The following is a 24,606-nucleotide window of genomic DNA, read 5'->3' as shown; positions in this document are numbered from 1 at the left end:
TTTTACTTAAGCTAGTCTGAGTTTCACCCTCTGTTTACAATCAAAAGTCCTGATAAATATACCAATGTTGGCCATTCAATAAATTATAATTAATGACAAAGGGAGTTTGATGAGTATAGGTGATATAAGGCAAAAATTAGACCCAGATAACTGTCTTTTATATAATGAGACATGTACTGAACTGTCTAAAAGTATTCAAATGCAAATTTAGAAGCAGCATGGTTAATTTCCAATGTTTTAATAATTGACAGAGCATTATTTCTTTACCTAAATATGTATTATAACCTCATATCTGCAGTCACGAAAAGGACTTTGGATAGCTACTTTTCCACTTTGCAGATGAAGAAATCAAAATTCACATATCTTGTTCAAGGCTACATCTAAAGCCATAGAACCCAGAACCTAGGTCTCCCCTTCTCATGCTATGATTCCTCTTCTTCTACTCATTTTTATTTTCTTATCGTATTAAGATATTATGTAGATTGCTGTTAACAAGGATGATAGTATAGTATTTCTATAAAATACAATATAAATGTCTGTCTCTAAATGTCTCTTTGTAACAGTTTTTTCCATGTGTGTGTATACATTTGAGAAGAGTGGAGAATCATATACTAAGGCACATATACAACTTGATAGTTCATCCGTGAATGTATAAACACTGAAAGAAGATAACTTCTAAATGTGATTCCAAACGTACTTCTTAATGTTACAAATCACTATAAAATTCAGACATTCTTTGAGAAAAAGGACATTTTAAAATTTAGAAAAATTGTTTTAAGATTAGATTAATACAACTTTTAAATTTATGTGCTCTTAAAATATTAGAAACTTGGACACATCACAGAGAGAAGGAATTAGTACCTGAAACTATACCTGGTTAAGTTTGGTTCATATATAAGATAGAAATTTATATATCTTTTTTCTAACTTTTAAATTTTATTAAAAAAATCCATAGCTTAATGAATCATTAAGGAAAACGATAATTTGTACTAAAAATTCCTGTAAGCCTTCAGTAATTTTCTTTAGCAGAGAGCTAGAAACAATTCTTACCCAGAATGGCTTAAGAGTTTAATTGTAGTCTTCATTTTATTTTTTTAAAATTTTTGGTCATGCTGTGTGGCTTGCAGGATCTCAGTTCCCTGACCAGGAATTGAACCCAGGCCATGGCAGTGAAAGCACTGAATCCTAACCACTAGACTACCAGGGAACTCCCTAATTGTAGTCTTAATTGTGTTTGCACATATGATGAGTTACTGATATGATCAGATTCAAATAAATCTCCAAACAAGTTTACAAAAAGGAAAAAAACCGAAAACACTTTTATTTTCCACAAGGAAGAGCAATAGGAAAAATTAAATCATTTCCCACATATTGTTTTCTTAAAACAGCCTATAAGGACATATTCAGCACCAAATAAAAAAGAAAAAAAGAGAGAAATTACAAACAGCCACAGAATATAATCTATAAAGCAAACATTTAATATTGCACTTCGTTTTGCTAACGTTTTGGATTTTACTTTTCCTAATTGAAAAATCAGGAATCTATCTTGAATACTGGAATACACCTGTGAACCTCACATCTTATATCAAGAATTGACCAATATTTAGAAAGAGTAATGCCTCTAAGTAAGAAAGTAAAGGAATACTTTAATGGGGAAAATAAAACTTTATTTGATAAAGTTTTATATATTTGAAACTTTATCACATTTTGTAACCCAGTGCCAATTATCAGAATATTGGTCATTCTTTCCTCATGTGTTATTTAAAAGAGTACATGGTGATAAGTATTCCAATGCTATGCATATCAATAATTGTTCCCTAGTCAGTTAGACATAAGAAGAGAAAAGGGATTTTCTGACAATCCCCCCACCCCCCGCCCCAACAAAAATAAAACCACCAAATGCCCTTTATGCCAAATATTCCATTAGCTTCTTTTGAGGGGGACATTCACAAAATGATTTAACAACAATAAAAAAATATTTCACCCCCATTTCCTTATTATCTAGTATTAGTTTGCTATGGGAGCCCAAACCCTTTAACCGAATCACTTAAAACGCGATTCATTTTTACATGGGCTTTCTTCACCCTGTCAGCATTTTTCAAACATGAATTGTCTTCCATGTTTTCTTAAAGGCCACTTATGGAAAAGCCTATTTGTTTTGTATGAAGCTTTAAGACAGTATTTAACCAGGTCAAGCACCAAGCCAGAGTTACTATTATTTTCAGCCACTTTATTAACTGTGGGATTAAATGGCAGGATAGATGTTAAGACCCATTTCACGCATATGTTGCAACACCAGAGATGCTGATTTTCATTAAGATACATCAGAGCTGAATTCCTTCTAGAATAAGACAATCAGTACAACTTGGTACCTTGGAAAATGCAGTTATAAGTGTCTTCATGAATGCTGGTATATTTATGAGCCAACTGTAAATTATCTTTAATATAAGCTATAATTTACTGATGTGATTGTTCTTCATAACTATATATACTCAAAGTGTATGATTTCTCATGCTTAGCAAAATCTTCTTTAGGTAATGGAAGAAAATACTTTCATTAAAAGAACCACAAAAATATAAAAGTTATTATTCCAGCACATATTCTAGTATTTGTAATTTTGAAGTTATACACTTTTAGAATCAACTTGGGTTTTCAAGCTCTGTCAAGCTTGAGCAGGATAGGAAATGTATAAATTGAGCTCTCTAATCATAATCTGAACATACATATTCCTGCTCATGAAAATACTCTGCACCAGCAAAAACGATTTCCAACATATGTGTTTTGGAGGTAATTATGTAACTCTGTATAAAAATAAATGCACTTTCTCCTCCTTTCCAGTGACTGGAAAACTTCCATACTTTTAAAATAATAATAAAAAATAACAATAATTTTAAAGAGCAACAGCCCTTAACTCTTTGCTGGTGCCTGCCATACTGCCTCTCTTTACTCCATTCTTAGCTCTGCTAGTTTCTTCTCATATGTAATGATAAAAAGGCAATGCGGGTGGGTTATCACTTTTGTGTATGTCCCTTTTCCAAATTTCCCTCTTCAAAAAGCCAACCAAACAAACAAACAAAAAAACTCAACAGTGCAACAAAACACAAATAGCATTCCAACAGTTTGGCAAGTGATGCGTTCACCTGAGATTAAGTGATTTTAGGCAGTCAGTAACAAAATGCTGCTTTGCTGTAATAGTAGAAAGGCAACAAATTCTTAAAAGAAACCAAGAAGGTATACAATCTTGACAGTCTCTTATTAGCTTCCTCCTCTTATCTCTTTTCCCACATATCTGTTGCGTATCTACTACAGTAGGCTGCAAAACATACAGCAAGAAGGATTGGCTTGAAGGCATTTGATGTTTGTAAATAAATCCACAATAGGATCCAAGCTGAAGAGGTGATACATGGTCAGCCTAGTAGGACAATTCTGAGCATGTGCATACGCAGGTAAAGTCCAGGCTATATTAAATTAAAAAAAAAAAATGTCAGTGCGTTTTTTTCATGTTAAAGTTTTTTTCAAAGCTTTCTTTTGTTCCTTGTTGTGCTCACTGCAAACAAGTTTTAAAAGAGTATCAAGAGTCTGGCATAAATGGAAAAAAAAAAAGCTGTAGTGACATGGAACCGCACAATGTAAGCATTGAGCATGTGCAAATTTTCAAATCAAAAGAAGGAAATCATCCCTCTTTACAACGTGGTGTCTTGACACGTATGACCATAGGCTAAGAAGACTGCTCTTAGTATGTGCCAGTTTTAAAGGAAAAAAGCTTAGATCTTCAAGCATGTTGGAGCTGTCCCAGAACGTTGCTGTAGGCTTCTAAAGCATGATCACTGGTTGTTTCATGTATTCGCCATTTTTCTGGGCAAAAGCAATTCCACTTCCTCTGAAAACGTGTCTCCAAGATACTTCTCTGTCCTCAGCCGGGAAGGGAAGAGATACAGTTCGGAACCCACATCAACTTGATTTAATCAAGTATTCCTTCAACGAGACGGGCAGGATGGTCTATCATCTGCTGACTGATCAGGATTTGGATCAATCTAGAAAGAAAAGAGAAAAAAAAACCCAAACCAAAGTTAATTGATAAGGTTTAGTAAGAATGCAGCAAATACACTAATATTCTGAGTACTGGTTGAGAAATGTAATCAGAAAGTACAGAGTTTGTATGGGGAAGAAAGGGTATTAGTATCATCTATAAAGTACTTGCTATTCAATCACTAGATTAACAATTAAATTTAGAAAGGTATGCTGGAATAGTTTTATTTGACAAAAGCTAAAGGTAACATTCTATCAGAATGGAGTTTTACTCAGCACTTAGTCATACTTAAGACTCAAATACACAATTGGCCAACATTTTCATAGCGGTGATTTTCTTCTGTAAAGTATCCATTTCATCCTGTTACAAAAAAGTCAACTCATCTTTTCCCGAGCTTTGGGAAGAATGTAGTTGTGTAAACAAAGTTCTTGGTGCTTACGTGAGGTAATAACTCATGGGTGTAAAGCCCTAGGGAGGGCCTAGGAATACAGTGTATATCAAGAAATAGGAATGGTGAACCCAAAATGCTCTAGAGGCTTCCCACCTTGCCTCTTTCTGTAGAGACTTTCATATGCACATACACTTAATAAAAGTGAACATATTTTAGTTGCTTCTCAGGTACAAAGAGAATGGGCACAGGAAGGCAAATTGTTGGGTTTAATACATTTCTTTTACTGAAAGATCTTTTGGACAAGACCCATTTACAATACTTTGCCCCCTCTATGTGGCTAGATGTAAAATAATTAAATCACGCCGTGAACCAATATAGAGTTTTAAAAGTTTTGAATTCTCTTAATTATCTTTAGTTCATTTTAAAAGAAGGAGGTAGATTTTATGACAAATTGCTTAAAAGTGGATACTTAGATTGCCATTCTTTTAAAATGCCTGTCAGATCAAATCACAAATGAGGGACTTAATAAGCAAGACAGAAACGTCAGAATAAAAATGTAGTGACAATGTTTCTAAAAAGTGGGAGGACATTTTTAGCATCTAATAATTTTATGAATTGAAATACTGGGATAGAAAAATTATGTCCAATCAAGAATCTGCAGAGAACAGAACAGATTCTGAACATCCTATAATAAATGAATAAAGTGGATTTCATATTAATCATATCCAAAGGAAAATTAACTCTTCTAGTCATGGTATTAAGGGGAAAAAAAATAAAAGCAATTCGTTGAAGAGTGAAACAATCCTTTTATGTCTTTCTTGGGAGTAATATTTCACTGTAAAATAGCTATCTAAACTACAGCAACCAAAAAGAAAAAGCTGATGCTAGTGATTTACAAAATCATTTGGTATTAACATTGGTATCAAGGCCAACTCTAAAGTCCCTACAATGTGTTATTATGTATATATATATTCTTTAGTATCCCGACATTGCTGGATTGCTCCCTACCTCCTTTCCTTTGCACATATTTTTCTTCCTGCCTGGAACATTCTACATTTTGAGAATACTTACTCTTCAAGAATCAGTTTAACAATCACCTTCTTAGGGAAGCCCCTCCTGATTCTCAAGACCCAGCAAGCTGCTCCTCAAATGAACTGTGCATTACTATTACATTGTTAGGTAATATTTTGCTTCTAAGTTTGTTTTTCTCACCAGCCTGTACGCTTCTCCCAAGGGCCATGTTTTATTCATGTAAGTGCTTAGTTACTTGAGATGAATAAAAATAATCTAAGAGTACAGGAATGCTGTTTAAGATGTTATTACATATGTTATTTTCCCTTATGACTGAGAATATTAAAATATGAATATTAAATTGGAAAAGGATGATAAGATAAATTCTAGCTATTTAATCAATGACTGTAAAATGCCAGTTCTATAGATGCTTTAAAAGATGATTTATTCCTTTAACTGGCATTTTGGAAGTATGAGGTCAGATCATTATCTTTATTTCCCCAATAATATAAGAGACCAGTCCTACCTCTGGGTCAAACTTAGTAAATAGTGACAACTTTATGATCTAACTTTTAATCTGTTGTTCAAAATTATTTGTTTTTCTCTTATGATAATCAAAACCTAGCTGTGTTTTTAAAAAGTCTGCGATACTGTTTACTAAGAGAGTCACAGCCCATTTTGTACTTGAGGGTTTGATGCTTACCTCTGAATAAAGAGGTGGAGGCAAGAAACGAAACTCCTGAATATATGCAAACAGTGGTCCCTGAAGCGCTCTCTCAAAGTCATCACAAGCACTCACTGGTGCAAGATTATTCCGCCTTTGTTCCTCTGTTACCACTTCTGCATAGCTGGGTGGTGCTGAAGGAAAAAGATACACGCAATTCGAACAGCACGTTCTTATGCATGTCAAAATACACAGAATAGAAGGTATTAAAAAGGACTGTCAAGGTAACATAATAATAATCTGTCTTGTGATCACAACTAGGGGGATATACATTTTAAACCTAACATTAGGGGCACATCTTCTCTCTTCAAGTATAGACAAACTTTAATCATAAAATATCAGAAGCAAAATTATGTTCTTGCAAATAATAGATTAAGCTTAGATATGCATTATCAAATTATTACCTTCAGGTCTTTCAGGTAGGGATAAACCAAGCCAGTTCATATTCATGCTACACTGACTGCTTACACTTGAGGTTCTGCTACCAAATGGATGTAGAGGAATGGTACCAATGACAAGTGGCAAATTAAGAAATAAATCCATAGCTCCAGGAATATCCACGTATACCTAAACAATGAAAGGAGATGTTAGGTTTAGAATGCCAAGTACTATTTCCTCTAAAAAAATGAATAACCCAATCTAATGTTATTTGAGGCTCTCATTTACTTCATTTTTTAATTTATATACATATGATATACTTGAAAAGTTTCTCCATCGTGTACATTTACCTCAGGTAAAATTAGTAATTATATTCCAAACTATATAAAGAATTACATATAATTATATATATCACACATGGAATAAAAAAAAATCAAATCCTGGATAAGACAAAATGATACCCTTACGACTTTAAAACCTAAAAAAACCCCACCCCAAACCCTTAAATCTATACATACCATTAGTGAATATTCCACACGGATTATACTACAGTCGAGGATAGAGGGAGAAACTGGTGGAATTTTCAGCAACTTGCCATTCCACGTCTCTGTCTTTCCAGATGATAAGGATTCCCCACGCAAGTTAGCCACGAGCTGTTTGACTTCCTTCATTTTCCCTTTGGCATAGAAGGCCTGTGTTTGGTAAATGGCTGCCTTTGGCACCACCATTCGGGAGGAGCAGTTCTCAATCTCAGCAAATATCTGAATTGATTCACCTACAGGAAAAAAAAAATATATCTACTGTTAAAAACCAACCAACCAACCAACCCCAAAACAAATGTAGACTCTCAGGCTAAAGTCTGAAAGTTCAATGAACTACATGGATAAAAAGCTATCCTAAGAGTGGCAAATAACTTATAGTTATAAAAATAAACACATTTACAGTAGCAATTTAAAAAAGAAGACTACATTCCAATTTATAAAAGGAAACTGGATAAGCACAATTTATGATATTTTACAAAGAATACTGTATCATGTCTTCATTTAGTAGAAATAATGTAAATTTATACACAAGAGCTAAGTGAAGAAAGATCATTTTTTGTGGGAATCCACCTCATACATACCTGGCGTATAGCCCTTCCTTTCAATTTTGGCACTTAAGGATATTGGGCCTGAGGTACAGAACCAGCAACAGAGAGTCTTTTCTTTTGTGCCTGCTTGGGGTGACTGTAAGAAATAAATTTATAGAAAATGATCAATGTATGAATTGAGACAGTAATAGAATGTTTTAAAATACAATCTTAAATTCTTGAAGAATTTAACATTAAAAGTAGTGTTGTTTTCTTTTCAGTATCCAAATATACTTTTCCACTAACCAGTGGGCTTCTGATTTATATTAGTACTTTTGTCTTTATACATATATTAGTATTTTTGTTTTATACAAGTTTCCATTCAATTAAAGAAAAAAGGGTACAGGGTTTAACACCATATTTCATAAACATAGTTTTAGCCCAGGCTATTTACATACACAATAATTAAAAAACAACCCAAAAAACAGAAAAAAAAAAAAACCCCTTTCCACATTCCATTTAAACTGGCTTTTAAAAAAAAAAAAAAAAAAAAAAAAGCAGTTTGGAAAGCAACTTGGTTATAATCCCAAATGGTAACATCTTTCTCTGAGACTGTAAAACTCAATACATAAAAAAAGAAAACTGCTCATTTTTAAGATTAATTTTACTTGCTTAAAGATGTTATTATTTGTTTAAACCAAGTAAAGTTTTTGAAATCAAATTTGAATCTTGTGAAAAAATACAATTAAAAAAGATTTCCTTTAAAATAGAATTTAAGTTTTTTCATGAAAATAATTATCTCCCCATCATTTGACAACTATCCCTATATTGGAATAATGCAATAAATAATACAAATTTTAGATTATGATATTTTCAAGTTAAGTGATATTGTTATAATAATAATTGATACTACTCTTCTTTTTCCACTAAAATTATTTAGGGAACAGATCTATTCTTTTGTTATTGCTGTTACCTTCTGAGGAAGATATTTCATACCAAATACTGGTCTTACTTTAAAAATTTACTTAAAGTTATTACAGTATCAGAAAATGTGAGCATATCCTGCATTAATTTCTGTGCTCTTAACTATTTTTTTGAAAGTGGTATTTATTTAATTCAAAAATGAAGTTACTATTTAAAAATTATAAAGAATGTGTATGTAGTTTAGGTGATTATTCTTTAATATTTATATGCCAAAAACAAAAAATGAAGAATTCAGTTAGTTCTTACCAGTAATGAAGGAGTGTTGATATCTATATGCTCAAAGACTGTAAATTCCTTCTTTAATTTTACTGGTAGAAGCCAAGGCCTGTGCAATTCGGCTTTCACCCAATAGCGCACACTGCCATGTCGGCCTTCGAATGAGGTAGCAAGTGGTCTGTGCAGAATATAAAGGTCAATATATTAATCTTACACCTCTTTTTAATATTTATACAGTAGCTCATCATAGAAGTGTTAATATATTGTAAGTTTATACATCAATGAGTTATCAAAGGCATAATTTACATTTCCAAAGGGATAAGTCACTGGGGAAAAAACCTTCTGTTTCCAAATAATAACACAAAGTTGTTAAATATTACAGAAATTTGGTTAAAAAAGCCAGAAGAATACAATCTCTTTAAACTAAGAAGAGGCTACTTTTAATGCTGGTGGCAAAATTACGAAAGTCTGGAAATGAACAATTCTTGAAAAGGTCAAGACTTTAGTTTAAAAATAAAGTTAAGAATGGTTTAACTATTTCTATTGAGATATTCTGGACACTGGTTAAACACTCAGACCAAACGACTCCCTATGGCGTTCCATTTTTCATTAACTAAGAATTATTATTATCTCTTATTATAGTAACTAACTAAGATTTAGAAAAGGCCTGGAATAGTCGTTATAGTTTCAAAAGTTTTTCACATTTCATTAAATCCACTGAAGCTCTAAAAAAATGCTTTTACATTTCCCAGTTTACTTATGTTCTAACTCTTTTTGGCCATGCTTTCTAACTATACTATAGACTTAAAAAGAAAAAGAATTTTTTCTGTTGACCTGTATCAAGAGAATCATAATTCTTTTTCAACTCTCCCAGATTTTATTACTTGTGGAAGATTTTATTTTAGTGAATTTAGTCTCTTTTTCATAATTTCATTAGAAAAATGCACAAGGTTCATTTATTTACAAGGTAGAGTGCTTTTTATGAGGAGTAGTGGTGTTTTTGTTTTGTATTTTAGACTTCTGCATTAACTTGTATAGCAGAGAAATAAAACGCAGGATCTATGCTAGTCTTCTAGAGTTTACTTTAAATGACTGGTTTATAGATAGAATTTTTAAAAAATATATTAAATTACTTCCATGCTTTGAAAATATTCAGGCCCAAATGTATTAGTCCTATTGTATTCAGACTTAAAATATTTCTCTCAGAAAGTAATTAGGGGATTATATTAAAAATCATGTTCTTAAGCAATATGATACACAGGATACTCTGAAAAATACCCTTTATGAACTCTATCCATATGTAACAAGTACTAGAATTTAAAAAAATACAGAATTATGTACATTTGGCACTTGACGTTCTTATGTAATGCAAGTTTACCTTTCAGAGCAAACAGTACAAGTGCCACTTTGCATGTTTTAATATCTGTTAAGGCATGTTTTTCAAAAATTACTCTTTGTATAATTTCCTCTAATGATTTATTATTACATTAACAATATACACAGGCTTCCCTGGTGGCGCAGTGGTTGAGAGTCCGCCTGCCGATGCAGGGGACACGGGTTCGTGCCCCGGTCCGGGAGGATCCCACATGCCGTGGAGCGGCTGGGCCCGTGAGCCATGGCCACTGAGCCTGCACGTCCAGAGCCTGTGCTCCGCAACGGGAGAGGCCACAACAGTGAGAGGCCCGCGTACCGCAAAAAAGAAAAAAAAAAGAATATACTACTTTCCTTCTTCCTTTCATACTAGATTCCAAGCCTTATATTAAGGTATCTCTGACAGATGTTTCCTTTTAAGTACAGGTCATAATATCTCGAGTGACCTTCTCAATAGCTCTTTGCACAGAAGCTAATGAATTCATAACAGAAAAAACACATCACTTCTAAAGTGAGGATATTCTTAATTATTTTGACTTTCTTAGCTTACTGCTGTTGGGTACCATCAGTAGAGAAAATGATCACTGAATTTTTATAAACTACTAAATGAGAGACTTGTTATGTTCTACCTTTTCTGCTAATGCTGATGATAAACTAAGTATTAAATGCTTACTATTTTACTGGCACCTTCCAATTCACTCACTTTAAATGAAATACTATTCAAGTTTTAAAAACCATATAAAACTTGAGACAGCATACTAAGAATTGAGCTTTGCTTTCTATAATATTGCCACTCTAGATTAAAAAAAATAGCTTCTTTTCTATGTTTTCCTCTAGCAAGTTTCAGTAATGAAAAGGGTTTTTTTTTTTTAAACTAAAAATATTTAAATTTAGAATGTTTCATTTGAAAAGAATGGATGTTTATGAAAAATGCCTGTTACAAAATACTTACGTCTGTGGAAGCTCGAAGCTGAACGCATATTCATGCCTTCCTGAATGAATAGTGTTGAAGCCTTCTTCGGAATTATCATCATCTAAAACAAACAGAAAAAGAAAACAAAAAACTTGTTAAACCTTTACACTCTCTTCCTGGTGGCAGAACTTTAAAGATGCTCACATAGTAATTAAGGCCACAAACTTTAGAGTGTGAGAGATCTGAGTTCTAATTCCAACTTCATCACTTCCTCTGGGTAAAATAAAAGTCCTGTCTTCAGTTGCTTCATCTGTAGAATGGGGATAATTAATACTTATACCCCATAGTTGGTTTTTCAATGGAAAACAACCTAAACTGTAAAGCATCTATGTGTGACAATACAGGCTCAACAAAAGATCCAGATTTCAAATCTCATACTAAGATGTTACCTTTCTCTTCATCCACTTACCTAAATAGACTATATATAAAATGAAAACTGTTCATATAAGCCTTTTAAAATATGTCAGTTTTGATGCAGAAGATGTGAATGTTAAAGCTCTAAAACCATTAGAAAACTCTGTCAAATAGATGTTGGAATTAAAAAAAAAAAGGAACAGTGATTTTAATGTCAGTTTCATAGCTAAAAATAAAAATTCTTACTGAACCTAAAATTATGACAATCTCAGTCTGTCCTAGCAACAGCTAAAATTTCGCATATATATAAAATATACCTTAGATTTAAAAGGTGCCTGCTTAATGGGAAACAACTGTCACACATCCTTGAAAAATGAAGACTAGGTTTGTTTCCCATTGCTAGAAAAAACGGGATGACTTTATTTTACAACCAATTTCTTTTGCTCAAATAGGTTTATCTCCAAAACAAATATAACGAAATGTGGGAGGGTATTCTGGATTCTTAAAATGATTTTCTAAAGCGTTCCGACCGGGTAATTTAATTACATAAACGTCTACTAGCGCAGTTTTCTCGGTGTAGAAACCTTTATCATTAACCAGGAGACTAAGAGAAACGGGTATTATCATTTAACTTTCCCTCACCAAAGTAATGAATTCACACAAAAACCGTGATGCTTCCCTTCCACCACAGGAGAAAAGGAAAAAAGCGCCTATATGTGGAAACTTGTATTCAAAAAAAATCACCAAGACTCCCTTCTATCTCAGTAGTATTTTCTTCTCCCCCCGTGCAAATCCTCTCTACGGTATTTCAGCACGGAAATCCCGCTGACGAGCTGGGGGCCATTTAAAATCGCTCCCCTCGAAAGCGCCCAAAGTTTGTCTCCCTCTCCCTTTCTTCCCGTCTCGCTCCCTTTTTTGTGCCAGCTCAGCAGTCTCATCGAGGCGAGCGGCGGCGGCCGCGCCGTGGTAAACAAGTGCCGGGCTGTCAATCAAGAACTAGACCGGAGCAGGAGAGGACCGGCCTAAACCGGCGCGAGCAGATCCCAGCCGGCCCGCCCGCGCGCCGCCGCCGCCGCCGCCGCCGCCCGCGCGCCCCGCTATACATACGGCATATGTCGCACGGCGCTCGCGCTCGCGGCCGCGCAGCCTAGCCTGCTGACGTGGGGCGGGGCGAGCACGCTGCGGCGCTTCCGCTTTACACGCCCCGGCCGGTGACCGGTTCGATCTGGCTCGGGCCACCCCGACACCTTTACAGTTGCGGTGACGGCGGCGGGGAATGGTGCGCGGGGTGCAAGAGCCCCAAAGAAACAATGACAAGTGGGCAAGGAATACTCGCCGAAGCCCCCACCTCACCCCGCTTTCAATGTTAGTGTCACTTTTCCTTCCCCGTCCCGGCCAGTCTTGGCGCTCTCTCCCCACTCGGGTCACATCAAGGTAGCCAGTCTACTGACTGCATAGAAAGGGAAACACGCTGTTTCAGCTAACAAGACAAGTGCTTACAGAAGCTGCCTGACAACTTCCACCCGAAAACGTGGAAAATGGGGTCGGGCTAACGCTGCCCACCCAATTTCTCCGTGAATAGAACTGGCAGCTAAAAAGTTGCGCCCAGGGCCATCCGGCACCTGTAAGGCCGGCGGAAGCTTCTCCTCTCCACTCTGTTGAAACCTATAGACGCTCCTTTCGGTGCTGCAAGCGGGCCCAGGTGAGGGGCAACAGAACGGTATGTGATATGAGCCCCGCGCGCCTCCAGAAGCCCGGGCAGGGATGCGAGTAGGGGCGGGGGCCGCAGCTCAGGAGGAACCTTTACCGGCGCACGCCGGTTCCAAGCCTCGCCCCAGCCGGCGAGCCCACTCTCCCCACCCGCTCGCGCCCAATCCAATCAGAGCCTGGCATCGCCTTAGCAACAGGCTAACAAACCCGGCTCCGCCTATCGCCGGCCGCCCGGGGCGGGGTCTCAGTTACCAGGCTAGTTTGAGAGGTCCCAGTTTTAAGTCATTGAAACTATTCCAAGCGAAGCTCGTTCTAGCTTGCAGGGGTTGAGGGGTGTCTCGTGGGGGTGCGGGGCACGTAGTGTTCTTTACTATGAAATCGTGGCGCAATTAATGAAATTGTCCCCATAAGTCGTTATTGTACTTTTACCCCACTGCAAACCTCAACTCCTTAAAAACCTTTGTTTCTTCTCACTCATCTTATAAAAAGCTGCCAGTCCAGGAAGGATCAAATACAAACTTGTGTGTCCTGTTCAACAAATACCAGGACTGTCATTAAGCAGTTGCATTTCTTATCACTGTCACTGCTTAGAGAGGTTAACTAAAAATTATTTCAGGATGCAAATTACCTATGTGTAACTGAAAATCCAATTAAAGATTGATTTCATCTTAATATTTTATAAATAATGCATTCATGCTGTAACTCAAAGCACCCTACGTTTCTACATTTGCCTTAGTTCAATTAGCACTTCCTCGTGGATGTGTAGTTTTTAATTAAAAATGGAGGTAAAAATGTGCTCTACTCTGAAAAGTCATCAACATTCGAGTTAAATACTGCATTAAAAAGGAGAAGGACAAAATTACATAACCAGTTTTAACACTATATTCTTCTTGGGCTAGGAATTAAGTCATCGCCACCACCTGACGCGTGTAACCAATCTGCTGAGAGCAGAACAAGCGCCCCTCCTCACCACCCCCCAGAACTGGTCCGAAACAGGATTGAACCGCTTCTAACAAAGGGTGGAAACTTAGAAAAACAAGCTTAGAGTCTGCTATATTTCCACAATGTAACCATTTAAACAATAGATTTGAAATCTCAGGACCCCTTCTCCCTTTGACAACCCTTCATCTCCAGTTTCTAACCAAAAATCATATCCAACGAGCCGAATACTTTTCAATTCCATTTGACTGGCACGGGTTTCATTGAATGCACGTTCCAAAGTTAGGCATGATGCTTGGAAAAGAAAATTTCTGACCCTAAATGGCTTCTAAAACTGACTTTAAACATATCATAATGATAGGTGCTGTCCTTTAAAATAGAGAATGCTTGATGTAAATTTCTAAAGGAACTGGAAAGAATAGGAAAAAACACGTGGGGTGTTGATACCATATGTCAAAATAAACCACAGAAACCCATTATCAAAGAACAACGATCAATTCTCTTAAGTCTTTTGCGTGTCAATATTAAAAATGAAATACACCTATTAACCCACTTAAAAATGTTACTCCATTTCTTCACTGAAGCTTAGTTTTTAAGATCTAAGGTTGCAGAGTACAAGGGAAAAACCTAATATTGGATTGCAGCTTTTAGCAATTCATTTGAAAACATATTAGTAAAATTACTGAATCGCACATAAGCAGAATTTATACGTAAGGTGGAAATGGATTGCAAGTGTGTATGGCACAGACCAAGCCGGGTATAGAGGTAGTGGAATAAGTGCAGTTTGCAGTCACTTTGCAGATGCCTGCATGCATTACGGCTTAACACACGATGAATGTCAAGGAGAATTCAAATCTTCCACCTTTCCAACCTTTATCAAACAGCTATACGTTATGGTAGGAGTAGGATTATATTAATTCAGGAAAATTGAAAAGGTACTTTGCCAAAGAAAACAGGTCTAATAATTTCTGAATAATGTAAAAAACTTACCTCTTTCGTGTCCAATTAAGATGTCTTTATGGTTGAAATATTCTACTTCTTCAGTGTAATTCTGTGTATAGGCAGTATTGGAGCCGGCGTTTCTCGATTCGGTCCAGCGTACTTTCGCATGTCCTCTTGCATGAATTTTAAGAGATTTTACTCTGATTTCCCCAGTAACTTCTAAATTCACCCTTCCTGAGACTGTATCCCCACTAGAATACACAGGGACATTGCTGTCATTAAGACAGTCAAAGCTTATTGTCAAACTCTTTACCTTTCCCAGCACCATGTTTATAACAAAATCTATAAAAAATATAATGTAAGACAAAAAAGTCAAGATCACATATAAAATGTGATCTTCACTTAACACTGATCGATGTCTTTGCCGTGCAAAGAGCTTGCAGGCAGGATCAGTGATTCTTTACAAATAGTTCATTGAGATTTCTTAAAAACTCAGGGCAGCACACAGGCTGCTGCTCCGCGATCCTGCTAGTCTCAGTGGTCTCCTTACAAAGACGGGCGGCTGGAAGCTGCCAGCTCACTTTAAGAGCAGCTTTGTGAAAAACAACCCCAGTGCGCATGCGCACGCCGCGGCTGCTGTCCGCCCTCCCTGCGCGCCCCCTCCCGCCCCGCGCCCGGCTCGCTCGCGGGTACAGTAGGTGTACAGCCAGGGGAAGAAGACACTGGGGCTGCCGGGAGGCTGAACCTGACTTCTCTTCATTGTAGGCTCCTATTGGTAGGCAGGCTACCGTAAACCCTCGACGTGCAAGCTGGAGTCCCTTACTGAGCACAGTCTAGTAGAAAGATAATGGCCGAGGGAGGGAACTGGGGGACAAGGTTGGGTGGGGAGCTGTTTGCAAAGACAAGTGAGAATAAACTGCTGAGTGACCGGCCCGAAACGTGCGTTCCCAGCACTGCAGTGTTTTGCCCACTGCCCTGATGGGAGGAGGAAAAAGTGATGTGTGTAGAGAGATGGGGGAAGGGGAGAAACCGGTTGGGCAAGGGCTGGTTGTTGAACATAATCTAACGAATTTCAAAAGAAAATGTAATAAAAACCAGAGAAGAGATAATGTTCATAGACAAGAGCATTCTTGGCTTGGAATTTTTTCTTTTTAAAACCAGTGCTTTGTAGGCAGGGTGGAAATAAGCCCAGTCGAGGTCAGGTCGAGACCTTAAAAGAGAATACTATAAGGAGCAAGTAAGAGAAGCAAGTATAGTTTAATCAGTATATTTTGCTTTCTCCTGAACTGCTTTCTCTTCCATCTCTTAATTCGATAGCAACGAAAAACAATCAAGTTGCGAGGGAAAAACAAGGTTTGACCACTTCCTAGAAGGAAGAAAACCTCCTTTTTTGAGACACCACCTACCGCTAGATTTGCAGGGTATGACATGATTACAACCCCTGTGTCCAGAGGATTAAGAATAGGATTCGGCCTAAAAAAGTATCACCTTATAAAAGGCAGCATGACATAGTGTTTTAGCTGACATAATGTTTACAACAGCGTTGAAAAATCTTTGTTAGAAGTTAGTGAAGTGCAGAATGTTTTTTTAAAAAGCATGGTTTGTTATATAAATAGGGCTTAATTCTGTAAAGCTTTAATTTTAATTTTCAGCTTTGGACTGTTCAACATAATTCTCATTATACATCTTTCTTAAGGACAGGTACATTTGTCTCTTTACTGTGAACGTTTTGGTAACAAATTTCAGTGCTTTTGTAAAATCACACCGGGATTCAAGGCATAACAGCATAATTATCTAGATTTTTTTGCAATCAATGAAATTGCTTATAGGAGAGAAATATAGGGAAAAAGAATATGAATCTGGAAGTATATATACATAACCAAATACACTTTGGAAGATTCTTGGCTGTCTGTGTCTAAGCCGTTTTAGGTTCTTTTGTGCAGTGTATTTGGATAGGTTGAAACTATGAGTCACAATACATTGAGCTCGTTCATTGGTCTTGCTGGTTTTTTTGTTGTTTTTTTTAAAGAAATTAAATTTTACTTAGTTGGGTTTTAGTTGAAAGGCAGTATCTTGGAGTCAAGAGCATTGTATAAATTATATAGCGTATAAATATGCAAACTATTTAGACAGTTAATGGACAGGGTATTTACCTCTGATAGAGCTTAGATGGTTGTGCTTAAAACTGAATTTTTGTATTTGAGTGGGGAGAATAGTCTTTTTTTTTTTTTTTTTTTTTCCTCTCTTGGATGACACCTGGTGGCTATTTTAGTTGTTCAAGTACTTGGGATCTTGTACTAGCTTTGTTAACAGATACTATTTGGGTTTTTTTCGCCACCTAGTGGTAAATTTGTTAAAGTGTTAGCGTTAAGGTCAAATATACTAACCATTCAAACAACTTTGGGTGTGGATTTAAAAGCACAGTTCACAATGATGCCTTTATTACCAAAGCTGTTTTAAATTATTAAGGGCTAGTGAACAATTGCTGAATTCTTCAGAATTTTTAGTAAAATCTCTCCAGTCGGAATATAACTTATTTTTGAAAAAATAAGAATCAGCTGTTTAAATCAAACTAGAATTCCATTTAACCAAAAACTTGAGATTTACTCGTAGTTTGGAAAATTGTTTAAGCACATTAAATGATTCAACCCTGTCACTCTATTACATTATTCCTTCTCTTTGAACCCTTTAGGATATTATAAATCATTATCATTATTTATTTTTCTACTTCTCTTTATTTTTTTTTTTACAATGTCTTCCTAAACACTTTAGTAACTGACAAGTTGCCAAGAAATTCTTATCCCCTATAATTTTTACTTAAGATCCTTCTCACTTACCCTAATTATCACCTTTCTTCTCTTTGGATTCAGTCATGTGACTATTTCTTAAACACCTAAACTTGAGTTTACTTGCTTCATTTTGTTTTCCTCCTCCTATTTATTCAAACTATGAAAACATCAGAAACAAACAACCAACTCTGGCACCTCTAAATCCCTGCTTGTGTTTTCATTTCCATGAAAACACTTGGACTAAGTTTTGAATGTTTTCTCTCATGACTTTTATAACCTCCCCTTTTCAAGACTCCTTATCTAAATATCTACCCTGTAAACAGCTTGAAATGCTGTACTGTAGCCATTATTTGCGGCTTCTGGACTTGCTTTACTGGGCCTTTATTGTATTTTGCGTGAAATTGAAGCTGTTCATCTTTACCACCAAGGCTCTTTCCTACCACACCCCAGCCTACGTCTCATATGCCATCTCCTCCTACTCATCTGCTAACCCTCTCTACTGTCAAGTACATCTTCTGTCCCCTTTGTTAGCCTGTCTCCCCCTTGCCAACATGCAGTTACAAGCTGCTTTCCGTGCCCAGAACAGTATCCCAAGGCTGTGTTGTCTCCCTCCTTCTGGCACAACTGAATAAAACTCTGACTAGGCAGAGTAACCAGTTCCCTCCCCTTTTTATAGCTGCTTCAGAACTTATATGGGAAGCTCTTCTTATGGTATTTGTTTCTTGGATTTTAAACTCCATGGCTGTTCCACCTTACTGTATAAAGGTTTAAACTCAATCTCAAGAACTCTGTCAAAAACAGACAAATGATAATTGCTATCACGGTATATAATACTGAGGCAACATGTCAAAATTACTGCCAAGTCTGGAGTTTTTCACATTATATCAAAATGCTCAGTATCATTAAAAAAAACCCAACAATCCATCTCAACTGAAAGTTTTGCTTTGTGGTTGTAAGAAAAACTGTATCAGCAGTCGAAACCTATTTCTTAAGGAAAAATATGAAATCCATGCTTACTCCTTATTTTAACTAACACCTGACAGGCTTGAGTGCTGTAGAACTAAGGGAGGTTTTGTTTGTTTGTTTTTTAAGTCTTAACTCTGCCTTTCAAGATTTTGCAACTCTGGCTCAACTCTAACATCTTCAAGATGCAGCAAATTTGACTTTGATGTGGAGATTAGAGGTAAGATTTGCTATACATAGTATTAGCAAAATGAGTAAGATTTGTTTTTTATGTTAATTTTATATATGTTTGTTACATTCTTTGTACTTAATACATGTTTTAATGTCTTGTGGATTTTGTGATAAAATTCAGTACCAAATTTGGTTTCTGTTTTCCATCGTTAAATAGTGTGGTATGTGTTATGTGAATGCCATTTAATCTTCTTATTTTTGATTTTCGATTTAATATAAAATCATTCGTAATTCTACTATTCACCCGGAGATGCCACTGTTAACATTTTGGTACATTTCCATCTAGATGTACAACTAAGAAAGAAAAGCATTACCAGTTAAGCAATGATAGTGCTTCTTATCAAGTACACTTTTTAAACTTTAAAAAAATTACATAAGCTTTAGGTGTATAGCATTATAATTTGACACCTGTACACACGACAAAGTGATCACTACCACAAGTCTAATTGCCATTCACCACCATCCCCTTCCCCATTTTCACCCACCCTCCAAACCCCCTTTCCCTCTGGTAACCACTAAGCTGATCTCTGTATCTATGAGTTTATTTTTATTTTATTTTGTTTGTTCACTTGTTTTGTCTTTTTAGATTCCACATATGAGTGAAATCATAAGGTATTTGTCTTTCTCCATTTGACTTATTTCACTTAGCATAATGCTGTCCGGGTCCATTCATGTCGTTGCGGATGGCAGGATTTCCTTCTCTTTTTATAACCAAGTAATAATCCGCTTTGTATATATAACGCACCTTTATCCATTCATCCATCTATGGACACTTAAGTTGTATCCATATTTTGGCAATTATAAACAATTCTGCAGTGAATATGAGGGTGCACGTATCTTTTCAAATTAGTGGTTCCGTGTGCTTCGAGTAAATACACAGACATGGAATAGCTGGGTCATATGGTAGTTCTTAATTTTTTGAGGAATCTCCCTACTGGTTTCCACTGTGGCTGCACCAATTTACAGTTCCACCAACAATGTATGAGGGTTCCTTTTTCTTTGCATTCTCTCCAACATTTGTCATTTCTTGTCTCTTTGATAGTAGCCATGCTAACAGGCGTGAGGTGAGATCTCATTGTGGTTTTTGTTTGCGTTTCCTGATAATTAGGAAATTATCTGCCTGTTGGCCATCTGTATGTCTTCTTCGGAAAAATGTCTATTCAGACCCTCTGCCCATTTTTTAATCGGGTTGTTTGTTTTCTCGTTGTTGAGTCCAGTAGGCTATTTTGACAACAGATTTGATTAGTAGCTCCAAAGGTATAGTCTCTTTAATTAATTTGTAACACTTAGGCCCTGCTAAGTTAGATGAGTTGAAAAACTTTATTCATCCAGGCTCAAAGTGGCATCAGGCCTACAAGAAGGATCAGAAATGCTGAATTTCTTTTCTGAACTATTTTATGATTTTTGACCAGGCACAGCATTATGTAATGAAGGTAAAAGAATTCTAATTATAATAACTCATATTTTCTGATGGATATTGGGTTTTAGTGGCAAAGTATAATTGAAAGGAACGAGTTCTCAGTTTTTTACATAAAACTCATATTTGGCTAACTGGAATTTCATGTTCAATATCTTACTTGGAGAATTTTACCCTTCCAGTCATCTACATTTTTTCTTTTGATGTTGAGGATCATTATGAATGATTTAAAAAACCCAAAACTTGTTACTCACTGCCACTACCTTTTCAATACTGTTTAATGGAAGCATTTTACAAAGGTCTGCCATCTAAGGTTAGTTTTATTTATTGTGGTTAATTATTATTAATATCGTAATTTAAAAATTGTAAGAGAGAATTCTTGCTCCTCACCCATCTGTAATCAGCTCAGTTTTCATGTTACTTTCATTTCTGTTGTTGGGGAATTTTACTTGCTACCACACTGAAGAAGTAGCTATGATGAAGGAAGTGTTTCATGTGAAAAGCTGTAAGGAGGAGGGGCAATTTAAGTTTAAAAGTTTGCTGAGGACTCACTGTCTCCAGAATTTTACGAATTTCAAATGACCTTGTTTCAGGATTATGGAACAGGTTAGGTGATAGCCAAACCTTAAAATCACAGTTTCAGTCTATGACATAGTAAATTCATATGTGGATCATCAGCAATTAGCTTTATATTTGTCGTTTTTGTAACATAAACATCTTTGTAGTTCTTGTATAAACTTCTTAATACATTTCAGTGGAAACATGAGGCAACTAAAATTTTCTTCCTCAACTTGCTATAACATTTTGTGGTCATGTAAGAGTTTCAAATTATTTTGCTGCAGAGAATCTGATTGAAAGAAATTTAATGCTTTAATATTTTGGACTTTGAAACATATATGAAGGATTTTGTTGGCAGGGAGGTACACATGCTGTCGTGAAGATGTATAAAGCAAAGTATCCAAAGTGAAGAACAGAATTAAATCATGAATAATTTACAAATTAAAATAATACAGTGTGTCTTGGTTTTTAGAAAGTGGGAGTAGTGCTTAGATAAAGCCAAAACAATTTTGTAAGGTATGTGTTAAAAACAGAATTTGGAAGCTAGAGTAGATGCCCTTTTACCCAATACTTATAATGTCCAAATCATATCTTTTGCACTCTTAGAAATAAGGAACACTTAGTTCTACCAGTGAGCCACTTGAATAGGGAAACATCTTTTAACTTTAATTTGTCATTTATTATTATTATTATTTATTGCTATCATTTGAATCTGTTTTGGTGAAACTTGGTAAAAGCCCTCAGAAAGGTGAATGTGTAAGAAGAAATTGAGTTGAGCCCTGCCCCTCCCATAGGTCTTTCTGCAAATGAATAGGAGGGAGAAAACCTTTCAGAAAGGGTCACTTGATAGAAAACTAGCCAGTGGGAGATTATTGCAGGCAAACACTGGATTGTAAAATAGAGTCATGATCCTAAAGAGGATAAAGTAGGAAAGAACAAAAGACCCAAATGTTATTCTTTTTCTAGCACTAGCTTTTCTCAACCTCACAAAGCTTGATGATTTTGTTCTAATCATATATATATATATATATATATATATATATTTTTTTTTTTTTTTTCTGTCTCTGCAATGATGGTAACTCCAAATGAAATTAAATGTTGGCCACTGGCTTGGAGACAGTGGTGGCCAATAGTTAGAGGGCAAAGCTGATTAAGTGAAATGCATAAAAATCACCAAAACACTGGTAAGAAAGACCCATCAGAGACTAGTGTGGGGCTGAAAGCCAAGAGATCTGTCTCTTGGTGGATATGGGGGACAGTGAAGGATGAGAGGAGAGTGGTGGTGGACAGGTAGTCCAGAGATGCCTCTGTGGTCAGACTCACGTTCAACGAATGGGCATGGCGCAGGCATGTCTGGTAATGACAGCAAGTCAAGCAGACTTTTCAGGGGACTGGGAAGCCTGGATGATAACAGAAGATGGGGGTGAGGATGGAGCAGTTTTTTCTTTTATAGCTGTGTGGCACATGCATACATTGGCCAAGAAGTCCAGAAACTACCAGGTTCACTGAGTGGGGTGTATATGTGAGAAAGAGATCATCATTATAACAACCAGAATACTAGCATATCTTACAGCAGCCATTGTGCTTTCTACTCTTATTTGGTGTTTCTACTCTTATCTTATTTAGTCCTCTTAACAGCCCAATGAAGTGAATACTATTATATCCATTTTGTAAACAAGGAAACAAGCTTGGGATGATGAAGTAAGTTGTCCAAACGTATACAGTTGGTAAAAGGTGGTGCTAGGATTTGAACCTGTGCTCTTAAATCATTAGGCCATACTGCAAGCAAGTCAGTAGGCTTATTTGTTAATAACTCCTCCAAGAAGGCTCCTGTAACCATCCTTTCCTCCCCTAGTTTGGATTATATATTTCTCTTCTTTGTACACAGCACCTTTTAAGACCCTGTTCCTTAACAATCTTTTATATAGTTTGTACATTAATTGCCTCTTGCATAATACTCCAAGCCTCTCAAGGGCAGTCTCCATATCTTATCTAGTGCTCAAGCGTTAATCATTTTTATATTTCCAGCACTTAGTGTAGTGCCTGGCAAATAATACACGCTCAATAAGTATTTATTGATATGTGATATATTGATAATGGAGTGTTACCTTTAAGCAATTTTCCATTGTAAGATTGTAGAATCTTTTTTTTTAACATACACATAGTAAAGTGCACAAATTGTAAATTTACAGCTTGATTTTTACTTATTTATTTAAATTTATTTATTATATTTATTTATTTTTGGCTGTGTTGGGTCTTCGCCGCTGCGCACAGGCTTTTCTCCAGTTGCGGTGAGCGGGGGCCACTCCTCGTTGAGGTGCGCGGGCCTCTCATTGCCGTGGCTTCTCCCGTTGCGGAGCGCAGGCTCTGAGTGCGCGGGCCTCAAGTAGTCGTGGCACTCAGGCTCAGCAGTTATGGCTCACGGGCTTATTTGCTCCACGGCATGTGGGATCTTCCCAGACCAGGGCTCGAACCCGTGTCCCCTGCACTGGCAGGCGGACTCTCAACCACTGCGCCACCAGGGAAGCCCCTGTAAGATTGTAGAATCTTATGGGACGTTTTCCCAGAGGACCACATGAGACTGAAGAATTAAAAATAAGATTTAAGTTTCAAACCATCATTTTATAAAAGTATGCCGATTGCCACAAGGTCACCATCATGATGTATTATCCAATACTAGTTAAAGCAAATAAGGATTACTATTTGCTAAAGTTTTATGGTTATAAAGTAATAATCATATTAAAATTCATATATCCTCTTTGGGCATTTTTCTACTTATATTACATTTGGTATATTGTTTACAACTGATGAACAAAGAGTCTTCCAGCCTGCTTTTGATTGCTTAGGAAAAATCCGGTTGTGTGCCACAGCAGAGAGCAAAATACAAGACTGTAAGAATTTGGGAAGTTAAATGAAACTTGTAATATTGTTTATCTGTATTTTAACAGTGTTTCACAGCTGACATTTAATAAAGTATTCTGAACAGATTTGCAAGTAGGTAATAGGTTTATTTCAAAGATTTCAATTATGTAATATTTTATTTGCTACATATATTTAGATTATGTATCGGTGATATCTCTCTTAGAAATAAAATCACTAAAAACATTTCTGAAGACAAACACTTCTTCATTCATACGTTTGGTAAATTCATCAGTCTGGTATGTGAAACCCTGGTCATTAAAAATATATATTATTTTAAAATGACTACATACATTGTTGACTCTTGACCAACTTGAGGGTTATAGGCACCAACCTTCCCCCTCCCCTGTGCATATAATCCGTGTATAACTTTATAGTCAGCCCTCCATTTCCCAGGTTCCTCCGAATCCAAGGTCCTGCAACCTCTGATTCAACCAACCCTAGGCAACCTTGGATAGCCTAGTACTCTAGTATGTATTTAGTGGAAAAAAATCCCCATATCCATGCAGTTCAAACCCATGTTGCTCAAGGGTCACCTATATTTTTAAGTATGTTTTTATTTTTAAAAATAATGAAACAATTAGGTGGAAAATAGTGCAATTTTTGCTGTGGAGAAGCAGATTTTTATGCATTTATG

The 24,606-nt window shown here is 36.3% G+C and overlaps 1 protein-coding gene and 1 long non-coding RNA gene across 6 annotated transcripts in view; one reads left to right on the top strand and one right to left on the bottom strand.

Moving 5' to 3' along the window:
• Positions 1-1,291: 1,291 nt before the first annotated feature.
• ARRDC3 (arrestin domain containing 3) lies at positions 1,292-15,699 on the bottom strand. Of its 5 annotated transcripts, XM_027100630.1 has the most exons (9): positions 15,141-15,234; positions 11,313-11,397; positions 11,127-11,208; positions 8,834-8,981; positions 7,658-7,760; positions 7,053-7,309; positions 6,561-6,723; positions 6,136-6,290; positions 1,292-4,034 (listed from the first exon to the last, which is right to left on the bottom strand). In XM_027100630.1, the coding sequence occupies exons 6-9, from the start codon at positions 7,260-7,262 to the stop codon at positions 3,978-3,980; spliced, it is 585 nt and encodes a 194-aa protein (XP_026956431.1). In that variant the 5' UTR covers positions 7,263-7,309; positions 7,658-7,760; positions 8,834-8,981; positions 11,127-11,208; positions 11,313-11,397; positions 15,141-15,234; the 3' UTR covers positions 1,292-3,977. The 5 variants fall into 5 exon arrangements, 4 of the variants coding, with proteins under 4 accessions (XP_026956431.1, XP_026956430.1, XP_026956433.1 ...); XR_003431604.1 differs by lacking the exon at positions 11,313-11,397 and having other exon boundaries at positions 6,136-6,328; positions 15,141-15,699; XM_027100629.1 differs by lacking the exon at positions 11,313-11,397 and having other exon boundaries at positions 15,141-15,699.
• LOC113617342 (uncharacterized) overlaps positions 12,509-24,606 on the top strand; it is a 42,931-nt gene continuing 30,833 nt past the window's right edge. The window contains exons 1-2 of the long non-coding RNA XR_003431605.1: positions 12,509-13,221; positions 18,974-19,064. This is a non-coding gene — a long non-coding RNA (uncharacterized LOC113617342). The remainder of the gene's footprint in view (positions 13,222-18,973; positions 19,065-24,606) is intronic.

This window comes from Aethalodelphis obliquidens, unplaced genomic scaffold (assembly GCF_003676395.1).
Source record: "Aethalodelphis obliquidens isolate GAN/ISIS:26980383/991018 unplaced genomic scaffold, ASM367639v1 scaffold4, whole genome shotgun sequence".
Lineage (NCBI taxonomy): Eukaryota > Metazoa > Chordata > Mammalia > Artiodactyla > Delphinidae > Aethalodelphis > Aethalodelphis obliquidens.
This window is presented reverse-complemented; position numbering and strand designations above follow the sequence as displayed.

Bases quoted from the DNA above. Each gene is read 5' to 3' on its own strand.
- ARRDC3 (XM_027100629.1), bottom strand. From the start codon at position 15,420: ATGGTGCTGGGAAAGGTAAAGAGTTTGACAATAAGCTTTGACTGTCTT. The intron at 6,724-7,052 runs GTATGTATAGAT...TTCATTGTTTAG, and splicing joins GTGTGGAATATTCACTAATG to GTATACGTGGATATTCCTGG. The intron at 4,035-6,135 runs GTAAGCATCAAA...TTTTCTTTCTAG, and splicing joins CTCCACCTCTTTATTCAGAG to ATTGATCCAAATCCTGATCA.